Below are 24,900 nucleotides of genomic sequence, written 5' to 3'. Positions count from 1 at the left end.
CAGCGCTCTGGCTCTTATAGGCGCCGGCACGTCCGCACCGAGCCCCGGGGCAGGCTGGGAAATGGAGTCTACGTGCTAGTCCTACGCCCAGCGGCATGCCGGGAGTTGGAGGCGGCTACCTGCGCAGAGCCGAAACTCGCCGGCAAACAGACTCAGGAGGTGGAGATTCCGCTGCAGCCTGGGAAAGCGAGTTTGACGCTGCTGCAGCCTTTGGAAGAGGATGAGGGGAGACCCTCAGCTCCAGATCTTCGATGACTAAACAGATTCTCGTCTAAAACTCCCCCTTGCCTTTCATCAGGCCCACACTTCCAGGTCTAAGGAACGTAATCCCCCTTATCCTCGCTCAGGGGATCTAAGTCTTAAGCAGCGCGACGTGCTGCAGCCTGCCCAGGGTATAAAGAAAGTAGAAGCAATGCAGAGTAATCTTCATTGTGTATTGATGGATTGTTTTCTTTCCAAATTTTCTTACCTGATTTCTGATCTTCACAATTTTGCAACTCATTTTTAAAACCGAGAACGAAGACTCAGAAATCGGAATGTTGTACGTCAGTTGCCAAGGACACCGTCTTGGTCTTGTCTCACTCAGAATGGAAGAACAGGTCTCTCCTGTGACCTGTAAGGCCCTGTAAGATATAGGTGAATCCTCTCGCCTCACCAGCCACCATCCTGTATGTCAGCTTGTCTCTTACATTTCCCCTCCCTTTCTCTGTTTTAACTGCCCTGGCCCACTAGATTCCTTGCAACAGGACAATCACGCTCTCATCTCAGGGTCTTTTCCCTTAAAACACTCTTTCACCAGCTAGACCCATACTTACTTCACTTAATATTTGCTCAAACGTCCCTTTATCAGAGACACTTCCTTAACCATATTTCTAAAATGGGGCTTCCCCGAAGTATCTATCCCCTTGCCCTATATTTCTTAAGCATTTACCATTTGACATATATTTATCCTTCAGTCTTTTATCAATTGAGTAAATTCCATGAGAGTAAGAAGTTGTATTGTTTACTGTATCCTCAGCACCACGTACAATGCATGGTATTTGGCATTTAGGAGCTTTATATTTATCAAATGGATGGATGGCAGGATTTAAACTCTGGTTAGGCTGGTTCCAAAGCATGGTGCACTTACATTGCCACCAAGAACTATGAGCCAGATCTACTGGGTACCAAGCCATCTCAGTTTTAGAATTGAGAGGTTAAGTGACTTGGAAAAATGCCAAGAATTCCAGTTCTCTCCCCTAGGTGACTCAGAGAGACCAAGATACAATACTGCAAAATGAAAAAAAGCAGATCACAAAAAAGCAATCCTTAGAGTACTGATCATCCACCTATCTGCTAAAGTTAGGCATGATACAACATATAACCAAGAGCATGAGAGCTGGAGCCAGATGGCCTGACTACAAGCCCCAACTCCTCTTACTAATGGTGTGACCCTTGGCAAGGTGGGTAACTTCCCTGTGCCTTGTCTTCCTCATCTGCAAAATGGGGATAAAAGTGTGTATCTCATAGGATTTTGTGGAGGTTAAATAGTGGTATAAACTATTGACAACACAGTGTGATATAAATGTTCATATGATTCTGTTTTTCCTGGACACACAGGAATCAAAAAGGTAGAGAAGACCCCAGAATGTTTAGAGTCAGTGGGATGAGTAACAAAAAATAGCCCGAAGGCCATGTTGGGTAGGCTAAAAGTGCTTCATATACCAACACATCTAGAATCTGAGCAGTCAGTCAGGAAAATTTGTCAGAGTACCATCAGCCTCAATACCCAAGCTTTCTTGGTTAATGACACCAAATTAGAAGACAGCCAAAGCAAAGTTAGCACATCCTTTGAGAAGACAGCAGAATCCAATTTGCCAGTAAGCTGTAGATCAGTCATAAAGACCATCTGGATTGTTAGAACAAACATCACAACCACTTCTCACAGAGCCACTTATTCACCATATTTCATTGTCTTGATAGATTCACTAGGTAAGTTATTACAATGGTGCCAGTTCACTCATAATAATTGTGATTCTGCTTCCAGCCCAAGCAGGACCAATGGAGGTCAAATGACTAGGAGTGCAGTAGAGTAGAAATTATAAGGAAAAATAAAAAAGAAATGCTAATATTAATATGTAAATTATAACAATGAACATGACATCTAATTCTAAATGTGACTGTTTTGTTCCAGACCATGCATAATTCATGGCTGGGTGGGTTTTAGGGGCAAAAATCTCAAGTAGGAAGGAAAGACAGATGATCAAGAACAACAGACAAAGACAAAAACCAAAGGTCAAATTTTATATCCTGGTCAGTGTTTATATGACTCTCTTTCGGTCATATCTGCATGTAGAGGTGATCTTGCTTTCAATAGGATCCTAAATTTATTAAGCAAGGGAATAAAACTCCAACGAGATATAACTGTTTTATACTTATTATCCTTTGTAATCTCCTTAACAACCCTATGAATTAAGAATTATCTCCTCTTTAAGATGAGAAAGTTGGGGTTTAAGAGATTGTTTTGTCCAAGGTCACATCCAGGAAGAGCAAGATTTGAGATTTGAACAAGGATTCATCTGACACCAAAGTATACATTTTATCAACCACTCTTTACCAAACAAAAGATAAAAGAGTACACTCTCCTGGGAGGCTGAAAATGAATAGATCAGAGGATACTATGTGCTGAGATGCTTAGAGAAAAAGAGTTAAGATAAAAATCCAAGCCACTGTTATTTGTTTTTCAATAGGAAATCTGTAGATTTAGCCCTGAGGCTGTATGTTACTTTACTAATTTACATTTAATTAGAATCCAGATCCAGAGAGACAGGCACCTTTGTGACTAATTCCACACTAACCAAAAGAGATCAGTAGAGCAAATCTGGGAGAAAGACAGGGCCCTAGCAAGTGAAAAGCACAAACAAGAAGCAGCTGTATGTTTTATCAAGGAAGGTTTCAAAAAAGACATTCACAAATTGATCTACATAAGTGTATAATACATACAAAAACCTATTAAGAAAGCAAAATAACAACCATTTTTGAGGAGCTAGAGTGCAAGGATGAATTTAGAGAAGTCAAGCTTAATAAACCTAAAAAAGGTGAATGAAAGGCTGAAGCAAAGTTATACAGATGTCTAAGGAAAGATATTAATTAAACCTTAAATGAAAAATTAGACATTAGAATTCAGAAAGAGGGAATTCACTGGCAATTCAGTGATTTAAAAAAAAAGAACTCAAACACAGCAGTCTGCAGTAATTAAAATGAGGAATGTGTACCTCACCTTACGCAAATACATGAAAACATAGATTCACAGAATAGAATAAACCTAGGTTATTACTCACATCCCCAAAGATACCACGTAATACAAAATAGTACTGCTTGGGTGTGGTACACATTCCTCAATCACTGCAGATTGAGGGCTTCCCTGGTGGCTCAGACGGTATAGAATCTGCCTGCAATGCAGGAGACCCGGGTTTGATCCCTAGGTTGGGAAGAGCCCCTAGAGGGCATACGGCAACCCACTCCAATATTCTTGCCTGGGGAATCCCATGGACAGAGGAGTCTGGCAGGCTACGGTCCATGGGGTTGTAAAGAGTTGGACATGATTGAGCAACTAAGCACAGCACAGCACATAGTAAGTAATACATTAGTATTTTTTAAATACCAAGTTCTCTTATAATTGATATTAATCCAACTGAAAATTGTAATTCATATGCAACTTTTTTAAGTTGGCTGTGCTGGGTCTTCAGTACTGCTCTGGCTTTTCTCTAATTGTGAGAGGTTACTCTCTAGTTGCAGTGCACAGGCTTCTCATTGGGGCTTCTCGTGCTATGGAGCACAAGCTGTAGGGAGAGTGGGCTTAGCAGTTGCATCTCCCCAGCTCTGGAGCACAGGCTTTAGTTGTGGTGCAAGGGCTTAGTTGCTCCACAGCATGTGGGATCTTCCCAGATCAGGGCTCGAACCCCCATCTCCTACATTGGTAGGCAGATTCTATACCACTGGGCCACCAGGGAAGCCCATAAACAACTTTTACACCTCTGAATTTAAGAATGCAAATGTTAGATTTAGTGGCAATTTCCAAATTAATTTGTTGAACAGGCCAGTATTCACAAAGGAAAATATAGAAGAAATCTGGAAGTGAAGAGGAAAGATGAAGAAAAAGGAAGGAAGTAGAAATAGATGGGAGTTTAAGGTCAAAGGTAAAATAAAAGGTCATTAAAAGAAGCAAGGTGGAGAAATAAAGTATTAATAAAACAGACAACAAGTACTGATGCCATTAACCTCACATCACACACAGCACCTTTCTTCCTCATTTAAGTCTTGGAGTTTGTATAATGAAACAAAAATTTAATCACAAATAAAAATATTTTAGCAGGAAAAACCTTAGCTCACAACTGAGAAAATATGAGCAGTTTTTAGGAGAAGCAGAAGAATGAAATAGGACTATTTTATATATCAGTAAAAAGATACAGCTAGATGGGAGCAATTGTGCCATTCCTGGTGAGGCTGGAGTTTTCGTAACAGACCAGCAGAGGCCATAACAGATCAGATTGCCATAGAGGAACCATCCATAGTCAAGAAAGCCGACTGAAAATTTAGAAAAATGATACAAAGGCTCAGTTTGAGCTCTTGGGTCCCAAGTTACCTGGAATTATTAGGTATTGGCCAGAGAAAAAAGCTTCAGTGGAGAAGGAAAAACTCAGTCCTGACTTCAAATATCTGCATCTGAAATTTGTGTTACTTTCAAAACTAAATGCTGAAGCTTCGGCCAATACTTCATGGAAGTTTGAAGATAGCCCAAATCTCTGCAGCAACCCTATACAAAAGACTTTCTCAGAACACTTGGGGATACAAAGGGTTTTCAGAACTCTTTCATTAGGCCTAAATGAGACATGGCTAGTTCCATTATGCCAAGCCTTCTCCACTTGCCAAGCTTCCCCTTGCTCCTCCAAATCACAGTGGTCAGATCATGCTCTGTCCCTCATAGCATATCCAGTGCCTGACTGTGCCAGACTTCCAGGAATCACGTCCACCCTGTCATGAAGAACTCACTGTCTCACGTCTCTCAGACTCCAGTTGTCTTGTATTTGTCCTATTGTAATCTCTTTCCAGACAAAATGACAACCTCCATTTCCACTCCCTTTAAATGGCTTCTTAAATAAATCATTTATGTGGACAAACATTCATATCATTGGGGCATAATATGGGATCTCATTACTTAGTAGTCACATTTTATGTCATGACTGGCATTCAATCCTTAAGAATTCTGCAATGATCCTTTTACTTTCCAATGTCTCCCTTTTAATTATCAAGTCTTTATACGATAGATTCTTCTAGATGGAACCAATTACACTTCAAAGGAACAGTACAGACAATGCTAAGTCAAATAGGATGCTACTACAGTTCTCGGGAGGATCTAAAATCTAACCCTTCTCCTTCTTATATAGCCTCACTCTAATGGAAATATTAAACCATCTTCTTTATTTTAAATACCAACTGTCACATGGTTAAAGAGGTAAAATCCAGCCAACTTTATTTCTTGGAAGGTATCTTAGAAATAAATGCAAAAAATTATTAGAATATATGCTTAAATTGACTTAGCCTAAATGCCATTCATAGGGAATGGCCATTTTTCAAAAGAATGATGTCAAACTATAAATTTCAATATAGAAAGATGGTCAAGACGTGTTAAACACAAAAAAGAAAACTGCAGACCAATAATACTACGTGAGGCCATCTGCGTGTGTGTGTGTGTGTGTGTGTGTGTGTGTGAGAGAGAGAGAGAAACTTTTTGCAATGACTACCTCTATACAGTGGGACTAGGACATAAGGAGAAAAAGTTATACCTTATTATAAGTTATAATAGTTATTATAAGTAGAAAAAGTTATTTCTTTATTGTTGAATTTATCACTTTGTGTATTACTGTCATTATGAAAAAGCTAGTTTAAATTTTTCATTTAATTGAAAAGATCGATAGTGAAGAAATGAAATTTTTTAAAGGAAACTGAATAATTACAATGTTCTATCACTATACCAATTCTTACCAATTATACAGCATTGGTACTGTAAATATTTTTTTGGAGCTAAAGAAAGCGTAAGAGATGTTCTAGTTAATTTGAGGATCTATGATTACAAACATATAAATTCATCTTTATATAAATCTGAGAACTACTTTTAAAAAAATCCTCTAACTCCAAGTAAAAATTAGCAAATATAAAATTTATAGTAAATATATTAATAGAATTCTGTGTATCATTTACAGTAAACAAGAGTCACAGATTCAGATTTAGAAAGGACCTTAAAAGTCCAACCCTCTCAGCCTAACATTCAGAGGATTGGAATAAATAAATAAAAATAAAAATTAGCAGCCTGCTGGGGAGACAGCTGACTCCCTTGAGGCTGAGAACCAGTCTTAGGAACATAAAACAATTAGAAATGTTCCCCACCCCCCCCCAAAGAAAAATAAACATCTAGTAATCAGTCACTAAAAAAGTATTTTGGCCTAATACGTCAAACTGTCCAGGTCAATTTTAAATAAAGTCATTTGACTTACTTTTCCAATTTCAAAATTTCCATTTCTTTCAAATCAAAAGAAATCAAGACCATTTTGCAGGTTGATTTTAATGAACAACAAAAAAAATCTCTGTATAAAAACATTTAAACTTTATCAAATGCTTAAAAATACACACACACAGATCCAAATCCAATACAGAATCTTTTGAACATTATCGTTTTTCACCTCATCATAACATGTAGAGGGATTTCTGGATAAAACTTTACATGTGAAAAAATGACCCACAGTCTTACACATGCACACACACAAGCGCACACAATTACAATCAGAAGAACTAAAGTATATGGTAAGAATGTGAATGGGATGGGAATGAATTGTAAAGCTTATATAAAAGAACGCTACATGAGTAAAAGAACTTCCTATCCCAAGACAAGATGCAGAGAGGGGAAAGAGAAAGCAGAGGTTAGTCTAACTCATTAATAAATAGTTTGAGGTCATTCAAGAATAGTGAATTTGGGGAATAACAGATAATCCCTGGTTTTCACTGCCTTAAATTGTGTGAATCTGACAACTAATGATGCTTTGAAAGTGTCTGTGTTTTCATTTTTTGTAGCTCTTGATTGGTTCATCATTATTTAGGTGTGGTTTGTCCCTTTGGGTGTTAATTCGTCAGTTCTTGCTCACTGTTACGTGTGATTCCAGAAGAGCCACAGTAAGAAATGATGGCGTGCACAGAGTGCTGAGGGTGGCAGTCACGGACAGCAGTGAGTAAGGGTCAGCCTGCCTGGGTCTGCACGGTGTCTACTAGCTGCCCGTTACTCAGCAAGCTCCTTAGCCACTCTGTGTCTCCATCTCCTTATCTTCAACTAGGGATCATTATTACCTACTTCATACAGGGCTATTAAGAGGATTTAAACAAGATAATCCATTTAAAGAATTTATCACACCGCCTGGCACAACTAAATGTGCAATAAAGGTTAGGCAAAATTACTATTTGTCATCGAATTATGGGAGAACTAAAAGAAGAATTAAAAGAAGGATTTTGTTCTTTCTCCACATTTCTCTTTTTTGATGAAGTTTTCACAGGCAAAAAAGATTGAGGATCTAGTCTTATGAATACAGATGTTTGTTTTTGTTAGAAAAAAAATTACATGGGCTGCATACCACAAAATTTAACATCTTTCCATTAAACATCACACAATTCTCATCATCATTATGCCCTACACACACACACCCTAAATGATGTGGAGTTTCTATTGATATTCAACAACAATAGAATCCAGAAATGTTAACTAAGAAACAGTTGCAGAAATACATGTCAGGCAGAAATCCATGTGTGCCCCAGCATAGATGACTGGGGTTCTGCCTCTGCCTCCTCCACATAGTCAGACAGGTCAGGTTTCTGCAGCTGTTCAAATCTCCATCTGTGATTCCCTTCAAGAGAAGACTTTCCCATAGGTGAAGGAAGCAGCAGTCACATCTACTTCAGTATGATATGATAGCTATCATTGGTTTCTGCTGTAAGAAAAAGAAAAAAGAATCTTTAGTCACCTCCAAAACACAGAAGGAAAAAAATATATGTGCTAAGGTTCTTTAGAGAAAGAAAAAACAGGAGGACAAAGTATAGTATACTTATTAATTATCACAGAATACATGTAATAAACATACACTAGAAAAACAACATTTTGCCTCAATTCATCACTTGTCCATGGAAGGTAAAAGATGATGGCAGAAAGTCACACTTTGTCTACTCTGACAATGGCAAGAAGCCAATTCATACAAAGAAGCAATCTCCAATAATGTCACATTCTTTATCTCAGATATGGTGGTTAATATTTTCCCTCTCTCCTCAAAGAATTACTTTTTAAAAAAACTCTCAGACTCCTTCGAAAAAGGCATTTATCGTACTTTTTATTACCTTTCATTGTGTCCAGAATAAAACAGGCTTCTTCCTGAAAGTTCTGTATCATCTGAAAAAAGCATGAAATTTTGCTGATCATTAAAAACCTTGGTTTGCTGTATTTATTTTGCCTATGTGGCTTTTTATTTATTAGACATAAATGAAAAACAATCCTTTGTTTTATTTTCTCTCCTGTTTAGTTTTCAAAAGCTTTAAAAGCTAAACACTCTGAAACAGCTTTCTTAAAGTTCGAGAATGCATTTTCCTGGGTTAACCCCAGGACCTTCCAAGAGGCACATAGATCCAGACAGGCCCATATGTGAGGAATTAAACATCTGTATCTGTTCTCTCTTAAAACCACCTGAGAACCTCTTGTTTTCCTTTCTCACTTACCTTTTCAGACTCCTTTTCCCCATTTTATAAAGTAAAGGCAAGAGTTTCATGCTCCTGAAATCTTATGGAGATGCAATGCCCTAGGCTATAAAAGCCTTCAGCATGCAAAAGTGTAATTGCAAATGAGAACTAGAATGACTGGGTGATATAGTCGTGGACACATGAAGTTTTCAATTCTTTCCTTTCACCAGACTTGAAGAGTGACCTAACCACAAATTGTCAAATGACAGATGATTCAAAATAATTTTTGATACCATCACTTTTAATTTCTGGCACATAACCCAGAAGTTAAAATTAAAAAAATCTAGCAATGTTATTATAGCAAACTTCATCCATTCCTATCTATCAATTTATGTGAATCAGATTCCACAGTACTTCTTATCTAGGGGAAAAAAACAGGATGGAATTGATGTTGAACTCTATTTCATTCTAGCAATCAATAGGCAGTATGTATTAATGAATTAATTGTGTCTGGGAGAAAGGGTAAGGAATCAGTTAATCTTATCCATCTCATTAATATATGCACTTTCATTGTATTGTGTTTATTTATTTATTTTTGGCCAAGTTACATGACTTGTGGTTCCTGGACCAGGGATTGAACCAGCCCTTGGCAGTGAAAGCCCAGAATCCTAACCATGAGGTCACCAGGGAACTTCCCAGATGTACTTTTAATAAATTTTTTCTTAATGTTTAACAATTACTTATCAAAATATCAAATACATTTATGTTGTTTTAATCAATTGTATAATTATGGTGATAATTCTATCCAGAACAAATAATTTTAAATTTTTACTGAAACAAGTTTTTGTTTCAAAGAAATATGGTAGGAAAAACTAATAAAAGACATTCAAGCATAAAAGCAGACTATGGTAAGATGAAATTCTATGGGGGAAGTGAATGAAAATATCAGCTTAAGAAAACAAATGATATAAATATACTGTTAAAAAGTATATTCATGTAGTTTTTTAAACAGATGACAGTGGTATTAAATTACTCTTATATTCAGGTTACATGAAACATAGTTAGAAAAGTGAAGCAATCATTTCCTTCTTATATGTCCTATAATACGCCCCAAAATGGGTACATTTTTTGTCACTATTTAAACTTAAAACAAAAACTTTTAAGTCAACCTAAAAATGTGCAAGGGGATATACAGTTTTTAAAAAATTATCTTAGGAGGTAAACAAACAAAAATGAAAACGTCTTGTCTTGGAAAACAGAGCATGCTGCCCCCACGGAACAGCTCCTGCTCCCGTCGTTTGCCCAGACAGATCACTGTCATCTGGCGATTCAGCTGTGCTAACAACCTACCTCATCACTAATGAGCACATGGATGCCTGTTGGCCCCTGCTTGTAGATCTGGCTGATCTGGCAAGGGGAGATGCTGAAAAGCTGAGCAATTTTTTCTGTCAGTTCAACAGCTGTCAATTCTTCTAGGTAGATGGCATGGTAAACTGCAAAAGGGAGAAAGCAAAGATAGTCAGCAGAGTTTCTCTGCTCTTAAAGGCAATCTGACCACTACGAATGCCCACTTTTTCTAAAGGACGCAGAAGCAGACTGCCTGAATGGAAATCCCAGCTCAATCACTTGCTAGCTGTGCGACCTGGGGCAAGTTACTTAACATCCCTAAGCCTCATTTTCCTCATCTAAATGTTGGGGAAGAACAATAAAATCTATTGCAATGAGGAGACACCAGTCGTAAAAATTAAAACCTGTAAAAATGCTGAGAATAGTGCCTGGTGTATATTAGGAACTCAATAACATTACAGCAATTACCATTAGTTCGAGCAAATACTGACTCTGCTGCCTGATAAATTCCCATCACACATGCTCATAAGTCATCTCTTCGTTTTTCTTCACATCTTTCCTGGCCTGTCCAGAACGACCTACCGAAGAAAGTACCATTTGAGTCTCCATCCTCATGCTTCTGCTGATTCTGCTGCTGTTGCTGCTGCTCCCTTAGCTGCAAGGATTCCTGACAAACATAAATGGTTAGCCTTGGGCGCACCATCCTAAGGAGGAGAGAAAAAAAAAATGTTAGTCACATTTCTCATGGTGAGCACATTTTACGGAAGAACCTTTGTGTCTACGTTAATACTATAGAGCACAGGTTGAAAACTGGCAGCCCTTGGACCAGTGCAGCTCATTTGCTATGAATTATTACTCCTCACTGGGGGGTGTGTGTGTGTCTAACTGAACTCATTCCAACAGAAGGCATCATTTACCTCTGAATGTTTGGTTTTCCTTGAAAAATCCAAGGTCCTCATTCTACAAAACAAAACCCAATCAGCTGTCCCACAGGCATGGTGCGCATGCATTCTTCAGTACACCCTAGACTTGACTGTCACTCATTTACACGTGGCCTCGGTAGTCATTGGACTTCCCTGGTGGCTCAGACGGTGAGGTGTCTGTCTACAATGTGGGAGACCTGGGTTCGATCGCTGGGTCAGGAAGATTCCCTGGAGAAGGAAACGGCAACCCACTCCAGTACTCTTGCCTAGAAAATCCCATGGACGGAGGAGCTTGGTGCAGGCTACTGTCCATGGGGTTGCAAAGAGTCCAGCATGACTGAGCGACTTCACTTTCACTTTCGCTTTCTGTAGTCATTGAGTTTGTAACCTCTGATGTAAAGGTTAGAAGGATTCAGTATGTGTAAGCCACTGTTTTGTAAGGTTCAAGGATATACCTTTTACTTAAGAGCACCAATGCCACAGACTAGAAAATCTCATTTTCCTCATTACTGTCTCCTAGTCAGCTTTAGCCTTTCTTCTGTTCTTTCTTCATAGACAACCACACTGAATTACCTCTTGCTCTGACCATCCTATTCCTTCCTACTTCTAAATGCTCTGTAGATAATACATTTAAAAATGAACAATCCATTCTTTTTTGCCTAGTAATCAACCCTTGAATTTCAACTCTTTGCTTAAAAGTTTCCCACTTGATTAATATCTCTAATAATAAACAAAAATACTTCATAATCTTATTTCATTATTTAGTCACTGATTTGGTTCTATGGCAAATAGAACCCATCAATATTACTACTACCTAAATTGTAAATCCCAAACAGAGACTTGAAATTAAGCAGACATTAATTACTCTGCTTAATTACTCTCAGGCATTACTCTTACTCTGTATTAAGCAGACATTTCATGAATTCCTGCCGAAACCTAAGAATGATCTCTTGTAAAACTGAGTTCAGGACCTTTGTACCTGCTGTTTCTTTTCCATAGAACCTTTTCCCTCATGACTCCAAAGCTTCCATCCTTCTCATAACTCAGTTTAAATATCCCCTCTGCAGAAAGATCTTCCCTGACTATATTCTGAGTACTCTACAAGCTACAACTTTGTTTTTGTTTGTTTTTCTTTAAAACACTCTTTCTCTCTCTCCAGAAAGCCCATCAATGTAACACCAAAGCCTAATGGCTCATAATAGGGACAATGAATATTTAATTAAATGAAAAAAACTACCTGGAAATGAAAAATGAAATATCGTGAGGAATTTCTGAGATCAAGTATAGGAAAAGATAATTTTCATCTTTATTTGGCACATAGCTGGCATTCAAGTAGAATGTTTTGACAAGATGTATTTAGCTGCACAAAGTGTATTGTGAAGAGTCCCTGAATCCAAATCCATTTGGAATCCAACCCCACTGATATTTTAACACTAATTACATACCGGCCTTTTAATGCATTAAAAAGTCTGATTCCATCTGCAGGGCCACAGATTTGAATCACATCATCCCTAGTTAGTTTCAATAAATCTGCTCCTGGAATAAATATAAGAAAATGGGTGATAAAGACAAAGATTCTCTTTGTTAATGACTTTTAAAATGGACTCTTACAAGGACACCTCATAACCAGTAAGCTACAGTCATAATTTTTTGCATGGAACATAAAGCCTTCCATGACCTGGCCTCTGCATCCTCTCCCTTCTCAATTCCGACCCAATTAACTTACTCACCCAACCCTATGCTTTCATCATACTGATCATGCCTAATAAGTAAGTTGTTCCTCCTGCCTAAAATATTCTTCTGCTGTCTGACTAACAGACTCCTCCTCAGCCCTCAAGATTTACCTCATGCATCACACATGTTCCCTAACTCCAGACGCTTCTCCAAATGCTTCACTTTGTCTACATTTATTTAATGCATCACAACTATTTGTATTCTTTCTTTCAGGGTTTTATTTTGATTTGGATTTTCTTTGATACTAGATGGTAACTGAACAGGAACTATGCCTTATCTATTTATAGGGCTCAGCTGGTAAAGAATCTGCCTGCAATTCGGGAGACCTGGGTTCGATCCCTGGGTTGGGAAGATCCCCTGGAGAAGGGAAAGGCTACCCACTCCAGTGTTCTAGCCTGGAGAGTTCCATGGGCTGTATAGTCCATGGGGTGGCAAAGAGTTGGCCACGACTGAGTGACTTTCACTTTCACCTTCACCATACATGGTACACAGAAGATGCTAAATAAAAGTGGAAAGTGCAAAGAAAATAGAGTAATATCAGGGGGGAAATTTCAGACTACCTGCAATGCTCCTTGATAAAATACTGTATGGATAATATATTTTAAAGGTATTGTATAGAATAAATATTTTAAAATTAAAATGAGTTTAAGAGGGTTTTCTTTTTGAGTATTTCACAGCACAGTTGCAGCTGGTGAGAAAATCTGAAGAGTTCAATGAAATTCATTTAATCAGAAAAATGTGTTAAGATCCACCCCTCCTTCCCTCCCACAATACACACACACAAAATAACACAGGAATATCAGGAGTTCCTAGAGTATAAAAGAAATACCATGCTGGCAAAACAAAGGACAAGCAAATTTAACCTGAGAAGTTTGTAAAAAGCCTCGTGAACGTGGAGAAACGGTTTCGATGCAACCACTGCTGAGCCTCCTGAGGTGTGGTTGTTGGCAAGAGGTTCTGAAAAAGGCGAAGTATTTTTTTTTGGTAACTAAACAGACTCAACTTTAAAAAGGTAAACATTACAACATCCAAATACACCCTCATTCTGACGGAGTTTGCTTGGAAGCTATTTATACATCAGGTCTTCTTTCTCTAACCATGCAAGATATCCATAAAATTCCATCTTTATCCACCCCACTACACCGGAAGTTCCTTAAATAAAGCACAGTATCTGGTTCTTAGTCAAAATTTAACATTTGCTTAGTGAAAGAATGAATAATACTCTCTAACAGTTGAGAACTTCTACTGAATCACACAGTCCCCACAGTATTATTAGACGTCACCAGTAACTGGTGTTCAGCTTTGGACTTACATCCGTGACTGGAGGGGGTGGCTCTGGCTGGTGGTTTGGTGAGCCATTTCTAAAGAAACATTAAAATGAAAGGATGAGTCCATGAAACGCAGTAGGGTTTGTCGTCTCACTCTGCATCACTGTAAGTCTTAAAGCTAGAGATTTAAAGGAATGTGTACTATCTCATAAAACATTCTTAAGTCTTGGACCCAACATTTCTATTATCCATTATTTTAGCATAAAGACTTTGGGGTGGGGAGCAGTAGAAACTATGTAATTTTTTATTATTGAAGAAATTGAAAAAAAAAATCCAGTAAGTTGGGACTGATTAAATTATGGCATAAACAATACTAACACAAAACTTATTAGATTATAAACTAAAAATATCAAAATATAAAAGTAATCAATATATTACTACTATGTGAAACATATAAATATACACAAATAGACACAAGAAAAATTAAAATAAAAAGTATACAATAAAATGGGATCACATACTTTTATAATAAAAAACACAATAATTATTTTTTAAAAAGCTTCAAAAATTAGTGCTAATTTGTGATCCAAGGGCTATCTCCACACCCTTGAATTTTCCCTACACTTCTTTTTGCTCAGTAGTTTGTCCCTCGTCCCTAATGCTTCCTTCTTTTATGGGAGAAAAATTAGAGCCTAATATTGAACTACATGACATAGAGAAAATTTTAGAACTCTTAAGTTTTGCATAATATTTTAAATTCCTTATAAGTATAATCCATAGGGTGGTAACAGACTTTTCCTTCCAAAAATATCTTTTTCTATTTTAAAATTTTGGCCTTTGCTGCAAAATTCAAATTTAGTAATCAACTTATCTTAGGGCCTTAGTTATCCATCTCCTCCTTCTGCAGCTGCTATCTAGTTTTCTTCTTAATTGTTAGTTACATTTTGAATATTTTAGCTAACTATCCCCCCTTTCTTTTTTGGCTGTGCTGCACAGCCTGCAGGATCCTAGTTCCCTGCCAGGGACTGAACCCGTGCCCCCTGCAGTGGAAGTGTGGAGTCCCAACCACTGGACTACCAGGGAATTCTCTAAGCTACCTTTATTAAATACTTTCAGAAGCAGCATGGACACAGAGCCTAAATAAACTCAAAAGCAAACATTACAATAAAACTAGTCACACATTTCACAACCTATTTCAAATTTCAATATGGCCTATGTAGAAAATGTGTTGAATGCTGGGACTATAAGACAACTTTTTTTTAACTGGAATAGGCATCTATGCCAACTTTCAATTATCTCTGATAATAAAGACAGTAAGGCAAGATTAAATAAATCCCATAGATAATTCCAAAATTTCATTTGAGCTCTCACCTTTACCTTCTTCCCCCAATTATCAAAGATTTATAATAAATTAGGTGTTAGGACCATTTTTTAATAAGTAACCAAACAGATTTTAGTGTCTGTACAACTGTGTTTCAGTTCCCAATGACCATGCTGTAATCAGGAAGTGAAATAACCTCAAGATACGCAGTAAGAAGAAAAAGAAGGGAAAAGTCCAGAAAAATCAGTCCTCAAATCACTAAACACTGACCATAGTGCTATTTTCTAAGAGTGGAGAAAAGGGAATTCCCTGGAGGTCCAGAGGCCTGGGTTCAATCTCTGGTTGAAGAACTAAAATCCTGTAAGTCTTGTGACCAAAAAATAAACAAAATAATGGGGTCGGGGGGAAAGGCTACACAAAACTTAGTCTCTTTTGAAGATAATCCAAACCCCAGTTAATATATAAGTCCATCAAAAACTGACCAAATAGAATTTCTTACTGATTAATAAAGATTTTGCTTATGGAGACACAATGAAATAATATATTTTTAGGACAAACACAAGCCAATTCCACTTTCGAGACTTACCCTTCACCAAGAGAAAAACTGCTATGGGAACTGTTGAAGCCAGGTGATGGGGAATTATTGACATATGTGATCTCAGGCCACGGAGAACACTAAAAGCAAAGGACAATTTAGATACAAAAAGTACATGACTCTAGAGTTCCACCAAAACACTGTTACTTAAATAGCCCATCTTTTTTTTTGGATTCCCAGGTGGTACAGTGGTAAAGAATCTACCTATCAACGCAGGAGACACAAGAGAGCGCAGGTTCAATTCCTGGGTTGGGAAGATACTCTGGAGGAGGAAATGGCAACCCACTCCAGTATTCTTGCCTGGAATATTCCATGGACAGAGGAGCCTGGCGGGTTACAGTACATGGGGTTGAAAAGAGTTGGATGTGACTAAGCACGTACACACACACACACAGGTGATTTACAATGTGATATTAGTTTCAGGTGTACAGCAAAGTGAATCAGTTATCAGTTCAGTTCAGTTCAGTAGCTCAGTCGTGTCCGACTCTTTGCGACCCCATGAAGTGATGGGACCAGATGCCATGATCTTCGTTTTCTGAATGTTGAGCTTCAAGCCAAACTTTTCACTCTCCTCTTTCATCAAGAGGCCTTTGAGTTCCTCTTCACTTTCTGCCATAAGGGTAATGTCATCTGCATATCTGAGGTTATTGATATTTCTCCTGGCAATCTTGATTCCAGCTTGTGCTTCCTCCAGCCCAGCGTTCCTCATGATGTACTCTGCATATAAGTTAAATAAGCAGGGTGACAATATACAGCATTGACGTACCCCTTTTCCTATTTGGAACCAGTCTGTTGTTCCATGTACAGTTCTGACTGTTGCTTCCTGACCTGCATACAGGTTTCTCAAGAGGCAGGTCAGGTGGTCTGGGATTCCCATCTCTTTCAGAATGTTCCACAGTTTATTGTGATCCACACAGTCAAAGGCTTTGGCATAGTCAATGAAGCAGAAAGAGATGTTTTTCTGGAACTCTCTTGCTTTCTCCATGATCCAGCGGATATTGGCAATTTGATCTCTGGTGCCTCTGCCTTCTCTAAAACCTGCTTGAACATCTGGAAGTTCACGGTTCACATATTGCTGAAGCCTGGCTTGGAGAATTTTGAGCATGACTTTACTAGAGTGAATCAGTTATACATATACCATATATCTACTCGTTTTTTTAGATTCTTTTCCCATATAGGCCATTAAGGAGTATTGAGTAAGTTCCCTGTGCTATGCAGCAGGTCCTTATCAGTTATCTATTTTATATACAGTAGTATGTGTATGTCTGGAGAAGGGCATGGCAACCCACTCTGATATTCTTGCCTGGAGAATCCCCACGGACAGTGGAGACTGGTGGGCTACAGTCCATGGGTCACAAAAGAGTCAGACACGACTAAGCAACTAAGTACAGCACAGCATAGTGTGTAAATGTCAATCCCAGTCTCCCAATTTATCCTTTCCTTCCTGATCCTGATCCCCTGGTAACCATAAGTTTGTTTTCTACATCTGTAACTCTATTTCTGTTTTGTAGATAACTTCATTTGTCAAATAGCACACCTTTTTATTTTTTGGCCGTACTGTGCGGCATATAGGATCTTAGTTCTCTAATCAGGTATTGAACCTGTGTCCCCGGAATTGGGAGCATGGAGTCTTAACCACTGAACTGGCAGAGGAGTCCCTCAAAAAGCACATCTTGATTAGTAAATCTTAATTCCTCATAAGTCCTCACAACTAAGAGGATAAAGAAGTTTTGATCATACTAGAAGTGATGTTTCTTCTATTTTTTTAATTGAAATATAACTGACATTATTTATAATATTAGTATACAACAGAATGATAATATGTATACAGTTGACCCTTGAGCAATATAGGTGTTAGGGGCACCATCTCCTTTTCCACAGTCAGAAATCTGGGTGTAACTTGACAGGCAGGCCTCTGTATCTGCACCCCTGTATTCAACTGCAAACCATGTAGTACTGTAGTCCACAACTGTGTGCGTATTCAGTCATGTTTGACTCTTCACAACCCGATGGACTGTAGCCCGCCAGGCTCCTCTGCCCATGGAATCTTCTAGGCAAGAATACTGGAGCGGGGAGTCATTTCCTCCTCCAGGGGAATCTTCCCAACTCAGGGATCGAACCCAAGTCTCTTGCGTCAGCAGGCAGATTCTTTACTACTATGTCACCAGGGAATCCTTAGTATTAATACATATTTAGCAGTGAAAAAAAAATCTATGTATAGATAGACCCATGCAGTTCAAACCTGTATTATTCAAGGGTCAATAGTATGTTACAAAATAATTGGCTATTTCTTTTAAGAGTAAAAAATATTGATTGAAACTGTCACCCAAGGAAATCCTTTTACCTCTGTGAGTATAGTTGTCTCATAGGAAGGTTGATATTTCTCCTTCTCATGAGGTGTTCGTTTCTCCATTTTCTCCCTATCTGTTTTTTGTTTTCTGTCTGCACCTTTGGGCTGAAAGGAGAAATACTCCATTTTAAACTCAAGTACTCACCCTTCGATTCAACATTACTTCTACAAACTTAGAATAATCACTTGGGAAACAAAAAGGTATATACAATGAGGTAAAGACAAGATCCATCATTAAATCTAAGTCTGAAAATGGGATATTTAAATGTGTAATGGAATTGAAGGCGAGTAAGAGATCTATAGGTTCAGACGTGGAAAAATCTCTAAAGCACATAGTTAAGTTATGAAAAAAGCAAGCTTCAAAACAATTCATACAATACAATTCTGTTTATGCTTCAAAGAAAGGAAAATACGTGTATATCTATGTACACGGTGTAGATAAGAGCACAGAAGTGAATTAGAATACATACGAAATTATTGACACTGGTTACCTCTGGGGAGAGGTTGGGGGGGTCAGGGTAAGAGTGGTGAAGGGGGACTTCATGTCATGCTCCAAATACTTTCATGTTAATGAATCTTGCAATGAGAAGATATTTATCCATATGATATCCCTATAATCCCTTTTCCAAGTTCCCCTTCTCCCACCATCCTTATTTAAACTTCTTTACTGGGCAGCTCAGTACTTATTTCAGTAACTCTAATTTAGGCTGGGCTTTCATAGTTTTTGAAAAGAGACAAGCTGACTTTCTCACTTGGTGACTAATGTTGCAAATGAAAGACAAGAAAAAAAAGTCCAAGGACCAGCGCAAAGCCCAGGAATACCTTGAAGACTTTGATCTGGCAGCTGGCTGAGTGTAAGTGCTCAGTATACTCCCCGTTCTCATTCTCCTTGAAGGTATCAATTTGTACTCGAAATGGCACTCCCTTCTCACCACCATGTTTCCTCATGGTGAACTCTGTGCTAATACAATGCACCTGAAAAGAATATACCATCCAGCCAGGTTTCAGTACTATTAGGAGCCAAACCAGTCAGCAACATTTTAGGGCAACAGCAAAACCTTTAAACACCTACAAAACACCTTATACTCTCTTTCTGATCATGAAGAATTTATACTCTCATGAGGAAATGAGGGAAACTTCAATGATTTACAAATGCAAACAAAGTAAATGTACAGGTCTAATGTTAACAAAAAGCTGCTCTGAGGAATTTATTAATTATTTCAGAAAAGACAGAGTTAACATAAAAGAGAAATGGTTTCTGTCAATGAAGCTTTCCTGAAATTTATGGTAGGTTTTAGAAAACAGAGGCACCATCCATGCTGGGAGAATAGTAAATATGAAAGCTCATGAGCAATAAGAAGAAAACTGTTTGCTAGGCTACTGCATAAAGTCCAAGATCTTGACAAATTTTCACAGTGGAGCCCTGGTTTACCAAATACTAGCCTGGGTAAGTTATTAACTTATCTAAGAATCAAGGAATATTCTTATTCCACAGGATTCTTGTTGAGAAGCACTCAATAAACTCCTGGCTATCATTATTACAAATAAGAGTTTTCAGGGAGTCTACCCAAAGGTCATAATCAGATACGCAAATCAAATTCTAATTATGAAGATGTTCAAAATAACTTACTTGGTAGTACTAAAAAATGAGGACAATCTCAATGCTAGACAACTGTTAGGTAAGTTTATCTCAAGAATAAAATATTATGCAGGCATTAGCAAGTATTTTTGAGAGAAACAAATAAACAAATTGGGGAAATTAGAAGAGCAACTCAGAAACTCCTCTTTGCTTTCACATGTTGTGAAGTCTGCACTTGTTTAGAAGTTTGCAGGTTGCAACCCTGGAAAGATTTCAAATTCAATATGTTTTTATCCTTTAAGGACCAAACTGGTGGTAAGGTACCCTTTTCAAAACTGGAGCTCTGTCCACAGTGTCTTACCTGAATCCTTTTCAAAACTGGAGCCCTGCCCACAGCATCTTACCTGAATAAACACAGACGTCCTTTTCGCAGGGTCCCACAGGAACTCCACTGTGTTTAGTTGGTTTGGGTTAGCCCTAGGATCGATTATACCCACAGACATTGGGATATCTGAGAAATAAATGGTAATCGTTGAACAATTCTGGGTGCTACTGGGTTTAAATAAGAAAGCACCGATTCTTCTATCATTGGTCCTGAATTACCACGATTTTTGTGTATCATACCCTAAACCTCTATTTTTATTTTTTTGCCAAAAAAGAGTTCAATTAGAGCTAAAATTGACCTAAGTACTTTCCTTCTAAGCATCTTTCTTCCACTTTAAAAAGTTTTAAAAATAAGACAGTTTATGAGTAGTCTCCTTTTAATTCGCCAGAATTCTACTTAAAGATAAATTTAGTCTATGCACTGGCTCTAGTGTCATGAAAAATTTAATTTACAATTTGCTTCACTTACAGTTTTAAGGACAGTGTTACTGGAAGAGAAAAACTAAGGGGATTGTTACAGAAGGATAAAGCAGAGTGTCCTAATAAAGACAGAAATCACTGCATCACAAATATAAGTGGGTAAATTTAACATAAGAGTTGATGCTGACTCATGAAGTTATCAAAGAATCCTATAATAGAATGACACAAGTTACACTCAAGAGGGGAGGAAACTGAATGGACTGTAGACCTTTACTTTCTGTTCCATATGGCATGTATTTAAATATTATTCCCTGACTGCTATTAATAATTCAAATGGAGGGATAAGGCCAGCTAATATTTGTTATTGTAACTGTGCTGCAACTTCTCTACTGTTTTAATATCAATGATTCAAACAAGAAAGCATTAAGTAGGTCCCACTCCACACTATTAGCTGTGTTGGATTTATCCTAAAGTCAGTTTATCAAATGGATATCAAGATATCTGTAGGATAGCCAGTGTTTTCTCAGATAAAATTAGTAATACTTAGGTCTGTTAAGCAACTATGTTTACCAATAGGAAATAATAACCAATAAGAGATCAAGGACAGACGCCAGAACTAAAAGTATATTCACGAAGAGAGGCTAACACCGCAGAGTTTGGATGCATATGTGTGTGTGTGTATGTCTGTGTATGTGTGTGTATCCATCTTCTTTATCCATTTAATTGTTGATGGACACTGAGGTTGTGCACACATCTTGGCAACTGTAAATAATGCTGCTATGAATGCTGTGGTCCCTGTATCTTTTTGAATTGGTGTTTTTGCTTCTTTTGGATATATATCCAGGAGTGGAAATGTTAGGTCATATGATAGTTCTATTTTGAGCTTTCTGAGAAACCTCCATACTGTTTTCCACAGTGGCTGCTGCTGCTGCTGCTAAGTCGCTTCAGTCGTGTCCGACTCTGTGTGACCTCATAGACGGCAGCCGACCAGGCTCCGCCGTCCCTAGGATTCTCCAGGCAAAAACACTGGAGTGGGTTGCCATTTCCTTCTCCAATGTGTGAAAGTGAAAAGTGAAAGTGAAGTCGCTTAGTCGTGTCAGACTAGTAGCGACCCCAAGGACTGCAGCCTACGAGGCTCCTCTCTCCATGCGATTTTCTAGGCAAGAGTACTGGAGTGGCTTGACATTGCCTTCTCCACCACAGTGGCTCAGTTCAGTTCAGTTAGGTCGCTCAGTCGTGTCCGACTCTCCGCGACCCCATGAATCACAGCACGCCAGGCCTCCCTATCCATCACCAACTCCCGGAGTTCACTCAAACTCATGTCCACAGAGTCGGTGATGCCATCCAGCCATCTCATTCTCGGTCGTCCCCTTCTCCTCCCGCCCCCAACCCTTCCCAGCATCAGAGTCTTTTCCAGTGAGTCAACTCGTCGCATGAGGTGGCCAAAGTATTGCAGTTTCAGCTTTAGCATCAGTCCTTCCAATGAACACCCAGGATCGATCTCCCTTAGAATGGACTTGTTGGATCTCCTTGCGGTACAAGGGACTCTCAAGAGTCTTCTCCAACACCACAGTTCAAAAGCATCAATTCTTCAGCGATCAGCTTTCTTCACAGTACAACTCTCACATCCATACATGACCACGGGAAAAACCATTGCCTTGACTAGACGGACCTTGGTTGGCAAAGTAATGTCTCTGCTTTTTAATATATTATCAAGGTTGGTCATAACTTTCCTTCCAAGGAGTAAGCGTCTTTTAATTTCCTGGCTGCAATCAGCATCTGCAGTGATTTTGGAGCCCAAAAAAATAAAGTCTGACACTGTTTCCACTGCTTTTCCATCTATTTCCCATGAAGTGATGGGACCAGATGTCATGATCTTTGTTTTCTGAATGCTGAGCTTCAAGCCAACCTTTTCACTCTCCTCTTTCACTTTCATCAAGAGGCTTTTGAGTTCCTCTTCACTTTCTGCCATAAGGGTAGTGTCATCTGCATATCTGAGATTATTGATATTTCTCCTGGCAATCTTGATTCCAGCTTGTGCTTCTTCCAGTCCAGCGTTCCTCATGATGTACTCTGCATATAAGTTATATAAGCAGGGTGACAATATACAACCTTGACGTACTCCTTTTCCTATTTGGAACCAGTCTGTTGTTCCATGTACAGTTCTGACTGTCGCTTCCTGACCTGCAGACAGGTTTCTCAAGAGGCAGGTCAGGTGGTCTGGGATTCCCATCTCTTTCAGAATTTTCCACAGTTTATTGTGATCCACACAGTCAAAGGCTTTGGCATAGTCAATGAAGCAGAAATAGAGGTTTTTCTGGAACTCTCTTGCTTTCTCCATGATCCAGCGGATGTTGGCAATTTGATCTCTGGTGCCTCTGCCTTTTCCAAAACCTGCTTGAACATCTGGAAGTTCACGGTTCACATATTGCTGAAGCCTGGCTTGGAGAATTTTGAGCATGACTTTACTAGCATACCCTCTTCCAACAACACAAGAGAAGACTCTACACGTGGACATCACCAGATAGTCAACACCGAAATCAGATTGATTATATTCTTTGCAGCCAAAGATGGAGAAGCTGTATACAGTTAGCAAAAACAAGACCAGGAGCTGACTGTGGCTCAGATCATGAACTCCTTATTGCCAAATTCAGACTTAAATTGAAGAAAGTAGGGAAAACCACTAGACCATTCAGGTATGAGCTAAATCAAATCCCTTATGATTATACAGTGGAAGTGAGGAATAGATCTAAGGGACTAGATCTGATAGATAGAGCGCCTGATGAACTCTGAATGGAGGTTCGTGACATTGTACAGGAGACAGGGTCCAAGACCATCCCCATGGAAAAGAAATGCAAAAAAGCAAAATGGCTGTCTGAGGAGGCCTTACAAATAGCTGTGAAAAGAAGAGAAGCGAAAAGCAAAGGAGAAAAGGAAAGATATAAGCATCTGAATGCAGAGTTCCAAAGAATAGCAAGGAGAGATAAGAAAGCCTTCCTCAGTGATCAATGCAAAGAAATAGAGGAAAACAACAGAATAGGAAAAACAAGAGATCTCTTCAAGAAAATTAGAGATTCCAAGGGAACATTTCATGCAAAGATGGGCTCGATAAAGGACAGAAATGGTAGGGACCTAACAGAAGCAGAAGATATTAAGAAGAGGTGGCAAGAATACACAGAAGAACTGTACAAAACAGATCTTCATGAGCAAGATAGTCACGATAACGTGATCACAGACCTAGAGCCAGACATCTTGGAATGTGAAGTCAAGTGGGCCTTAGAAAGCATCACGACGAACAAAGCTAGTGGTGGTGATGGAATTCCAGTTGAGCTATTTCAAATCTTGAAAGATGATGCTGTGAAAGTGCTGCACTCAATATGCCAGCAAATATGAAAACTCAGCAGTGGCCACAGGACTAGAAAAGGTCAGTCTTCATTCCAATCCCAAAGAAAGGCAATGCCAAAGAATGCTCAAACCACAGTGGCTATACCAACTTAATTTCCACAACAGTGTATAAGGGTTCCCAAAGAGAAGGAAACTGTAACACATGCTACTATATATATGAATTGAGGGTTATGCTAACTGAAATAACCCAGTCACAAAAAGACAAATACTGAATGATTTCATTTATAGGAGGCACCTACAGCAGGCCACCTCATGCGACGAGTTGACTCACTGGAAAAGAGTCTGATGCTGGGAGAGATTGGGGGTGGGAGGAGATGGGGACAACAGAGAATGAGATGGCTGGATGGCATCACTGACTCGATGGACATGAGTTTGAGTGAACTCCGGGAGTTGGTGATGGACAGGGAGGCCTGGCGTGCTGTGATTCACGGGGTCGCAAAGAGTTGGTCATGACTGAGCGACTGAACTTAACTGCACTGAACAGCAGTTAAATTCATACAGATAAAAAGTAGAATGGTGGTTACCAGGGGTTGGGGAGAGGAGGGAATGGGAAATTGTTGTTTCATGGGTACAGAGTTTCAGTTTTGCGAGATGAAAAATATTCTAGAGATGGATGGTAGTGATGGTTTGTGCAACAATGTGCATGTATTTAATGCAACTAAATTGTACACTTAAAAATGGTTAAAATGGCAAATTTTATGTTATGTATATTTTACCACAACTAAATTAAAAAACAAAAACAAAAATCACTCTTTAGTAATGGATGCAGTTGTTAGAGAACTGAAGTGTCCACACTTTCAACTTGAATTTTGAAATCATTATACCA

General features: G+C 38.7%; 1 protein-coding gene across 5 annotated transcripts in view; it reads right to left on the bottom strand.

Moving 5' to 3' along the window:
* Positions 1–6,582: 6,582 nt before the first annotated feature.
* The window catches only part of TFCP2 (transcription factor CP2), a 53,834-nt gene continuing 35,516 nt past the window's right edge, over positions 6,583–24,900 (bottom strand). The window contains exons 5-15 of one of the 5 annotated variants that reach the window (XM_055394748.2): positions 20,270–20,376; positions 19,109–19,261; positions 18,281–18,391; positions 15,928–16,016; positions 14,065–14,113; positions 13,616–13,709; positions 12,464–12,554; positions 10,690–10,799; positions 10,099–10,241; positions 8,413–8,464; positions 6,583–8,012 (exon numbers count right to left, since the gene is read on the bottom strand). In XM_055394748.2, the coding sequence (XP_055250723.1) occupies positions 7,975–8,012; positions 8,413–8,464; positions 10,099–10,241; positions 10,690–10,799; positions 12,464–12,554; positions 13,616–13,709; positions 14,065–14,113; positions 15,928–16,016; positions 18,281–18,391; positions 19,109–19,261; positions 20,270–20,376 (1,037 nt within the window). In that variant the 3' untranslated portion in view covers positions 6,583–7,974. Of the gene's footprint in view, positions 8,013–8,412; positions 8,465–10,098; positions 10,242–10,677; positions 10,800–12,463; positions 12,555–13,615; positions 13,710–14,064; positions 14,114–15,927; positions 16,017–18,280; positions 18,392–19,108; positions 19,262–20,269; positions 20,377–24,900 lie in introns of all 5 variants that reach the window. The other 4 variants (XM_055394747.2, XM_055394746.2, XM_055394750.2 and 1 more) reach the window with 4 other exon arrangements.

The sequence above is a fragment of the Moschus berezovskii genome, chromosome 6, assembly GCF_049115385.1.
Source record: "Moschus berezovskii isolate FMDL1 chromosome 6, NW_MosBer_1.0, whole genome shotgun sequence".
Classification (NCBI taxonomy): domain Eukaryota; kingdom Metazoa; phylum Chordata; class Mammalia; order Artiodactyla; family Moschidae; genus Moschus; species Moschus berezovskii.
The sequence above is the reverse complement of the archived record's forward strand: the minus strand, read 5'-3'. Positions and strand labels throughout refer to the sequence as shown.